At 42.4% G+C, this 9,777-nt stretch overlaps 1 protein-coding gene across 1 annotated transcript in view; it reads left to right on the top strand.

The window, feature by feature from the left end:
* Positions 1–9,777, top strand: part of LOC123522267 (zinc finger protein 432-like) — a 48,653-nt gene that overhangs the window by 4,914 nt on the left and 33,962 nt on the right. The window contains exons 4-5 of the mRNA XM_045295016.1: positions 4,455–4,581; positions 6,935–8,617. Coding sequence (XP_045150951.1) covers positions 4,455–4,581; positions 6,935–8,617 — 1,810 coding nt within the window. The remainder of the gene's footprint in view (positions 1–4,454; positions 4,582–6,934; positions 8,618–9,777) is intronic.

Genomic DNA, 9,777 nt, shown 5'->3' with positions numbered 1-9,777 from the left:
ATTGAGATTGGTTCCCCCTTCCTCCCCTCTCTCTCCACCTTCCCCCTACCCTTCTGGTATCTAGCCCACAGTGAAAGACAGGACTGGACTCATGATAGTGGGTGGTGAGGGAGCCTCAAGGAACCAGAACAATATTGTGTGTTTCATAGGTGCTTTACTATACCCTGATTGACTCATCCCTTCCCTGTGACTCCTCTGTTAAGGGATGTTCCATTGTCTACAGAGGGGCTTTGGGTCTCTGTTCCATGATCCCCCTCATTCTCAACAATACGGGTTTTTTTTTTGGTTTCTTTTGGGTCTTCTGATGATTACCCGATTCTGTCGATACCTCATTATCACACAGGCAGGTGTGCTTCTTCCTTGTGGACTTGTTGCTTCTCTAGTAGATGGCCGCTTAATTAACTTTAAGACCGCAGGCATTATATCATTTATAGCCAGGCACCATTCACTTTCTTTACCACATTAGCTTTTGCACCCATTTTGTCTTCAGCAATTGTGCTGAGAAGGGTGAGCATCACAGAATGCCAGATTGTTAGAACAAAGAGTTCTTGCACTGATGGAGGGAATGAGCAGAGGCCCAGAGTCCATCTGCAACCTCAGTGAATTGCCATGTAAATATATGTACATGGGCCAATACCTCTATTTTATGGATAAATGTATTTACACATGTACACACCTACTCATATTTTTGCTTCCTAGTTTGTTCCTCTGTTTTCTTTTACCTTCCTCCTGCCCAACCATCTCGCTTGCCCTACTTCTGCCTCTTAGTAAGTCCTCTCAGTTAGATTGATGTTGCTCCAACACTCCTTGGATGTCTAGTCCTCGTTGTTGATTTTAATTCCCTATTTGTTCCCCTGTCTATGCCATTGTCGGCTTGCCCCTCCCTTCCCCCACCTCCTTCTCCCCCGAGTCCCCCCAGGACCATCGGTCCCATTGCTTTCTCCTTGAGCTTGCTTCCCATGCCTATGTTATGTAAGTAGGCAGCCAAACACAACAGAGGCCAAACACAAAGAAAACAAAAGGGCTGAAAAAACAAAACAAAAACATACATAATTCCACGTCTGTCTGCTGACCTTTATGACTGTCTCTCCACTGGTCCTGGGGGAATTCCAGGAGCTGCCCCTCCTAGCCTGATGTCTATTTTGGGGACTCTTCAGGGGCTTTGTGGCTTGGCTTTGCTCCTGTTGCTGATCTGTTATGCTCCCTTCTTGGTTCTCCCCACTGCAGCGAGTTCAAACTGTACTAACTCACTGCCGTGTGACCCCAGTATTGTCCTCTGTCTCAGTGTGCTGCAGTGAGGGGACAACATGTCTTGAGCTGTTATCGGCCCTACTGTCCTCTCTGTGCCGTAACTGCTCCGTCCTCCAGGCTTGGTGTGCCGATCTGGGGTCTAGACCCTCCCTTTCTCTTTTTCCTTCGTAGTTTGTTTCCTTGTGGGTGTGGCGTGCCAGCCCCTCTCCCCAGCCTGTAGGTTTAGTGTTGTCTCTGTAGCACTTATTTCTAGGGAGGGGGGCAGTTTTGCTCTGATTGGGGCTGCCCCTGTAGTTCAGTCTTTTCATGCATTTTTCCATGTGTTTATGTTGACCTCGGGGTTTTGTGCCCTGTGGTGGGGTCTGCATGCACGCTCCTAATTCTGTGGAGACATGAACAATACTCACCCCCTGGGTGGGTCAGTGCCCTGCTCCCCCCGTGCAATGCCTACTTTTTAATGAGAAGTGAGATAATTTCTTTAGCAAAGTTGAGTATTCCACAGGATTTTTGTCTGAGTAAGTTTCTGTAATGTTTTCCTCTGAAGGTAATGTGTAACGTTATGTCCCAAACAGCAGGATTCTCATTAATGCATCTAAAATGGGTCTTGTAGCAATAGTACTTTTAAAATGGTTGACAGCATCTCGCCTCCTCTAACTATTGATGTAGGAGAGAGAATCAACCATTAGCACCAGCCCTGATTCCTATGCGGCAGAGCGTAAACATCCCTGTACCCTCGAATACTTTCCAGTTCTGACACCAGTTCTCATTCCTAGCCCTCTCCTTCTCGGTTCATTAATCTTGTGCAGTGGCCATGTACAAATTACAGTCCAGAGTCACAGGTACAAGTTTTCTTTAGTAACAGAATGTAACTTGGTATCAGAATCAATAGGCTACACATTGGGATTCATGTTACGGAAACAAGTCGGCAGATTTGCTCTTCTTCAGGGCAAGCCTATTCTCTCTGTCCCTCTCAGACATTTTACCCTCTGAAGATAGGCTCATATCTAAGTTCCATCTCCTCCTCTTGATCTTTTCTGCCTGTCCCACTATTTTGGCCTGAAAAGCCCTTTCTGGACCTGTCACCATTGGCTCTGTCACTGTGTCCCCTCTGCCCTGTTCAGGATCTCTTGGTACAGTTCTTACGCAAGAATATTACAGTTCATTTTGCAGGACCAGCAGTAGACCAGTCGCTGTGAGGTAGAAGTTCAAGATGTTCCATGATTTGCTCTGCAGCATCTCACAAGACTAAATAGCCATCAAGTAAATAATTCTTCAGGATGTGGAAACTGGCAAGCCCCAAATCCATAGGTCAGGTATCAGTCTGGAGGGTTCTCCTCAGTAATGTGTTTGCAAAGACTGATGAACCAGATCATCAGGTCAGAAAGCAGTGCTCTGCCTCACAAGGTTAAGTTGCTAAATCTGGTCAGATAATAGGTTGCAGGGGCTGAGGGAAAGTCACACAGGCTGTTGATGCCTGGAGTGATGGAAACTCTGAAATCAGGTCACATAGGTGGCTCCCAGTTGAGGGATGTCAAGGAAATGGCTCATGCATTTCTGGAAGCTGGCAAATCCTTAATCCATGGGTTCATTCTGTACTATGTGGCTGCAGGGGCTAACAGAACAAAATCAACAGGTCAGATGACAGGCCAGTGTTCCACGGTCTCTTCTTAACCATGCCTGCAGGCAGTTCTCTCCCTCTCCCTCTTGCTCTCCTCTTGATATGAAGGCTTCTTGCGCCAACCTCCACCTGCCCTCACTAGGCAAGATTAGGAAGGCTCCAAAGTTCGAGCCAATGGCAACAGAACTAGGAGGGGCCCATTGGAGACCATGTGAGGAAAGATGGCAGGTCCAAGAGGACCTTGTAATTAAAGTTAAGGCAATACTGTCCAAAGGTGGCTGCTAAGAATTTGTCCTAAGGTAGACAAGAGGAGCGTGTTCTAAGGTGGCCTATAAGAGCTTTGAAAGTTGTTCTGCACCCGAGAAGCAAGACTTTACCTATGAGCTTTCTGTTCTTGGCCTGAGTTGTAGCTTCTTGTTCCTGATCCTCAGTTGTACCTCATTAATAGATCACTTTGATATATGAGTTTGGTGTGGCCATAATAATGGATTATCAAACCCAGAAAAGAGACCAGGAGTGGTGTGGGAGGAAATACTTCTGTAATAATTGACCCAAAATGTTGGAGAGCTGGGGTATGTTTGACCTCCCCCCTCATAGGGATCAGCCCCGAACTGAGCCTGATACCTATTACCACTGAAGGTCCAGAGCATCTCATAATGGTGATACTGCTAGGACTCCTACTTCCAGTTCACAACATTCTGTTAACTTGTTTGTTAATATAAACAGGTATGTGTTTATCGACTGTGTGTGATATAAATGTGAGCTATTTCTAGCTCATTCAGATAATTTCACTGCTGCTCAAAATTCAGATTATATGAGTGGATGCATTGTTGTTGGGGTATGGATATCTCCAACACTTGAACAGTTCCTCAGGAGCGACTTTGTGGAAAATATTAAAGAGAGACTGACAGGCAGTGGGGCTAGGGGCTCCTTGTCCCATGTCAGGACTGAGAGAGTGAATGTATTTTCCAATGAGAATGTATAACGGGGCTTACCGATCTTTCATAAGGCATCCACATCACACAGTTAACATATACATAGTCAATGGGTAATATCATAAGTGTGTAACATAGTAAACAAGCAAGGTGAGTCACGATCTTGACCTAGTGGTAGTTGACCTCAAACCCCCACAACCCCACTTTGAGCCCTCCACAGTGGTTTGCTACAGGTATGGTTGGTTGGCTATAGAACACAATTGCTCTGATCTACAGATAACCTTCAGGCGTAGTGAAGTAGCCAGACACAGAAAAGATTAATTTACTATGGTATCTCCTTTAAGACTGACTGCTTCTTACTGGAGGGCTGTTGTGGGGGGCATATTATTTGGCCTGGAGAATGTGTATTTGAAAACATTTCTATCTCGGAACAATAGAGATCTTTCTGTAAATTGGGCTAGTTTTCCGTGCCCATGGTGTCGAGTGTAGGAATAAGGTCAAATACTTTCTACCAAGTCCTTAGTTTACCACACATTATGGAATGCACTATAACAGAATATTTTTTATTACTGTTTTGCTGTTTTTACTGTAAGGTATTTTTTTAAATCTTCAAATGGAAAATGCTTCATTAAATAGACTCCTTACTGCAGGAATCACTGACATTCAACGATGTGGCAGTAAGATTCACCGGGGAGGAATGGCAGCTCCTGAACCCTGCTCAGAAGAACCTATATCAGGATGTGATGTTGGAGAACTATAGCAACCTGGTTTCCATTGGTGAGGAGAATTCTCAAGTTATTGGCCTTGTCATTAGCTTTTCCCATCTTATGTTTTAAAATCTTTGCAGTGTCTGTGGTGTTCTCAAAGAAGTAGATTCTCATTGCATTCCCTGGTCCTAGGTTAGTGGGTAACAACAGTCTTCTACCCTTGAAATAGCACCATTTACTTTGTTGCTTTGAACATTCTTTCCCCAGAAATACAACATCCTGCAGACTTCACAAACCTAAGGTTAGTTTTGGGGTGTATAAAATTTTGTAATTTCTCATGAACTGGTTCTCTAGTTATCACCCCAGAAGCTTTCTCTCAATTGGAACTAGGAGAACAACTGTTGTCTGCATTAGAAAAAAGCCATAGTGGAATTTTTTCAGGTGTGTGAGCAAAAAGCCGTAAGGGGAAATGGCTGGGGGAGTTGATTCAATTGGGAGAAGGCCTCACATCCAGGATAGGGTGTTGGGTAATACATAAAACTGTGTGCTTCTTTGAATGTGAGACCTCACTTTTCCTAGAAGTTCAGAGAAATATTCCTCTAGCACTTCTGAGATTATATTTCCATTTCTTTGATTTACATTATTGTATGTTTGATTCCATAATTTTCTTTCTTTAAGATTTTCAAAACTTTCCCTCTTTAATGCCCTCCTACCATACTATGAAAGTCCATCTTGCAAACCTCTCTCCAAACAGACATCTTTGAATTTGTAACTTTCCTCAGAATGCAGCACATTCCTCTCCTATTGACTAAGAATGGATTTCCCTTTGTAGTACCCAACCCAACCTTGGATTTTGATCTCCCACCATAAACAGGATTATGCTTCAGTTTTCAACCTGTGGGTTGAGACCCTTTTAAGGGTCGAACCACCCTTTCACAGGGGTCGCCTAAGACCATTGGAAAACACATAAATATTTCACAATATATAAATACATGTTGTTTTGTGATTGATTCCTATGCTTTAATTATGCTTAATTATGTTCAATTGGTCACAATTGATAACAATGAAAATACATGCCTCACTACTATATAAACTCACTGTTATATGACCTCAATCTCTTATTCGGCATTGCACATGAGGCCCCTGAACCCTGTCTTAGCTGTCCGCTTTATCTTCTTTAATTGCACACCCCGCTCCTAAGGACCTATTTGACTGTGGTGCTGGATCCCACACTTTATATTTGCTTTTAGATTTGGTGCACAAATTTAAATAACACTTGTAGTAACGGGTCTTACTTGTAGGCATATGAATATTAATCTACCGCTGACAGTACTGTATTCCAGGAAAGATCTTGCAGTTCACTATTGGATAATGAATATGAGATCTGACTCCTTGAATTGGTCAATTTCAGCCTTATAAACCATTGATTATCTAATTAAAAATAGCTAGTATAAGTGTATTAATGTTTAATAATGCATACACTAGAAATCTTTAAACATGTCAATTTGTTTTGACAACTTGGAATTTTTCTTGATAATACTTCATACATTCCATCTTCCAATTATCAGTGGATGTTTGCAGCTATTTTTTCTCATTTTCAGTCATGCCATGTCACCCACTGAAGGTCCCCAAAGCATTACTCCATCCACATCATTACTGTTGACTGTACTTTGAGAAGTTAGTACTTCTTCATTGTTATTTTAGTGACATTAAACCTGAGTGGCTCACATTCCAGAAGTATATCGCCAGCTCCTTCTGCCAGTCTATATTTCTGGACATTCCACTAAGACCTGTATACCATGGGTGATCCTGCTTGTATCAGAAATACTGGGTGGCATTGCTTCCGGCATTACAGCAGCATGCAACCACCACAGGACAACACTGGTAGATGAGTGGCGTGAGCTGGAATGTAGGCTCCATACACATAAGGAATGTGTTTGTGTACCATACTGCCTTTCCTATATACCTGTGAAATCGTTTTTTCCCAAGTAGAACATTCTGCATTTTTCACATTCCCAACTTTGTCTAGTACTTAGTTGTCTTTCAGTAAAGGTTGAGGGAATGAATACATCTGACCACTAGCAACTGAACTTAGCAGGCCTTACCACCCCTGTGGTCTATGGGTCTCAGTGTTTTGCTTGTATTTACAGTCTTTGTATATTCTCATGGCCCCTTTTAAGCAACTACCAAATCTGTGTTCACTCAGTATTTGTACATCCAACCTGGTTTCTACAGTAATTCTTTTTACCATTGTATTGTTTACACAATTGTATTTATTACAATAGGCAGCAAACATTAAACGTAGTGTTTTACAATCACTTATGAGGGTTGTCACTAAAGCTCTGCCTTGTATCAAAACGGGTTTTAAGGGGAGTGTTGTAAATCAAAATGATGAAAAGAATCAATGTTCTGTTCTTTTATAGAGCTCCAGAAGGTAGATGATCATTTGCTTGAGCACTGGCAACATGAAAGAAGCTTGGACAGAACGGAACAATGCTACAGATTTAATACATTGGAAAATATTCTTCATCAGCACAAACATAATTTTCCTCTAAAGGAAAATTATGAGATATTTGGCTTACATGAAAAAATTATAAAATCAGGTTTAATCATTCTGGCATTAAATCAGAACAATAGCAGTAAAATAAAGAAGTCAATTGTGCTCAATGGAGATGAGGAAACGTTTTTCCATGTTGAGCAAGAGCAATTTTATACTGAAATAAAATTCCCAGATTGTGAAAAATCCAGTAGCATGAAGTCACAATGCATTCAGCATCAGGAATCTGACAAAATTGAGAATCTACAAATAGGTGATAAGACCTTCATCAAGGAGTCTTTCCTCTGTGAGCATCACATCATTCATATACTAGATAAGACCTATGAATGCGGTCAGTGTGGGCAAGAATTCGACAAAGTATTCAAACTCACTGCACATTATCAAAAAGCTCTTCCAGGTCAAAAACCATATACATGCTTGGAATGTGGCAAAGCTTATCACCATAAATCATACCTGAAGGAACATCAGAAAACTCATGTGGCAGGGATGCCCTGTATATGCACTTACTGTGGGAAAGGCTTCAGCAGTAATAGTGATCTCACTGCTCATCAGCGAACTCATACTGGAGAACAACACCTTGTATGTGGTGAATGTGGCAAAGGCTTCATTCAGACAGCAAATCTCAAAACTCATCTACGAACTCATACTACAGAAAAACCTTATGTATGCAGTGAGTGTGATGAAGCTTTCAGACAGAAGCAATGCCTTATAGAACAACAGAAATTTCACACAGGAAAGAAACCCCATGTGTGTGGTGAATGTGGAAAAGCCTTTACCTGGAAGAATAAGCTTACAGTTCATCAGCGAACTCATACTGGAGAGAAACCCCATGTATGTGGTGAATGTGGAAAAGCCTTTATTAGGAAGGATGTTCTCACTGTTCATCAGCAAACTCATACTGGGGAGAAACCCCATGTATGTGGTGAATGTGGAAAAGCCTTTATATGGAAGAATGCACTCACTGTTCATCAGCGAACTCATACTGGAGAGAAACCCCATGTATGTGGTGAATGTGGAAAAGCCTTTATGTGGAAGAATGAACTCAGTGTTCATCAGCGAACTCACACTGGGGAAAAACCCCATGTATGTGGTGAATGTGGCAAAGCCTTTATCAGGAAGAATAAGCTCACTGTTCATCAGCAAACTCATACTGGAGAGAAACCCCATGTATGTGGTCAATGTGGAAAAACCTTCACCTGGAAGTGTGAGCTCACTGTTCATCACCGAACTCATACTGGAGAGAAACCCCATGTGTGTGGTGAATGTGGAAAAGCCTTTACTTGGAAGCATAAGCTCACAGTTCATCAGCAAACTCATTCTGGAGAGAAACCCCATGTATGTGGTGAATGTGGAAAAGCTTTTATCAGGAGGAAGGGCCTCATTGTTCATCAGCGAACTCATACTGGAGAGAGACCCCATGTATGTGGTGAATGTGGAAAAACCTTTATCTGGAAGAATGCGCTCACTGTTCATCAGCGAACTCATACTGGAGAGAAGCCTCATGTGTGTGGTGAATGTGGAAAAGCCTTTATCTGGAAGAATGAGCTCAGTGTTCATCAGCGAACTCACACTGGGGAGAAGCCGCATGTATGTGGTGAATGTGGAAAAGCCTTTATCAAGAAGAATCTTCTCACTGTTCATCAGCGAACTCATACTGGAGAGAAGCCTCATGTGTGTGGTGAATGTGGAAAAGCCTTTACCTGGAAGTATGAGCTCACTGTTCATCAGCGAACTCACACTGGGGAGAAACCATATGTATGTGGTGAATGTGGAAAAGCCTTTATCTGGAAGAATGAGCTCAATATTCATCAGCGAACTCATACTGGAGAGAAACTCCATGTATGTAATGAATGTGGAAAAGCCTTTACCTGGAAGAATAAGCTCATGATTCATCAGCGAACTCATACTGGAGAGAAACCCCATGTATGTGGTGAATGTGGAAAAGCCTTTATCAGGAGGAAGGGTCTCACTGTTCATCAGCAAACTCATACTAGAGAGAGACCCCATGTATGTGTTGAATGTGGAAAAGCATTCATCTGGAAGAAGAACCTCACTGTTCATCAGCGAACTCATTCTGGAGAGAAATCTCATATATGTGGTGAATGTGGAAAAGCCTTTATCAGGAAGAAGGGCCTCACTGTTCATCAACGAACTCATACAGGAGAGAGACCCCATGTCTGTGGTGAATGTGGAAAATCCTTTATTTGGGAGAATGCGCTCACTGTTCATCAGCGAACTCATACTGGGGAGAAACCACATGTATGTGATGAGTGTGGAAAAACCTTTATCAGGAAGAAGGACCTCACTGTTCATCAGCGAACTCATACTGGAGAGAAACCCCATGTATGTGGTGAATGTGGCAAAGGCTTCATTCAGACATCACATCTCAAAGCTCATCGGCGCACTCATACTGGAGAAAAACCTTACATATGTGGTGAGTGTGGTAAAGCTTTCAGCCAGAAGCGATGTCTTACAGCACATCAGAAATTACACAGAAAAGAAGCCCTTTGCATGAATTAATGTGGAAAATCTTATGTCTGGAAGTGAAGTGTCATTCCAACATGAGAAAATTTTTAATGAGAAAAACCTTTCAATGGGGTGAGTGTAGCAAAGCTTTCAAAACAAAGAAAGGTGCTAGGGTTTGGCTCAGGGTGAGTGCAGGACCAGATTTTTGTGTCTTACCAAGTGGCTACCCATGCTCTGAATTGT

The sequence above is a fragment of the Echinops telfairi genome, unplaced genomic scaffold, assembly GCF_000313985.2.
Source record: "Echinops telfairi isolate 266 unplaced genomic scaffold, ASM31398v2 ScPeMD7_4225;HRSCAF=4972, whole genome shotgun sequence".
Taxonomy (NCBI): domain Eukaryota; kingdom Metazoa; phylum Chordata; class Mammalia; order Afrosoricida; family Tenrecidae; genus Echinops; species Echinops telfairi.
The sequence above is the reverse complement of the archived record's forward strand: the minus strand, read 5'-3'. Positions and strand labels throughout refer to the sequence as shown.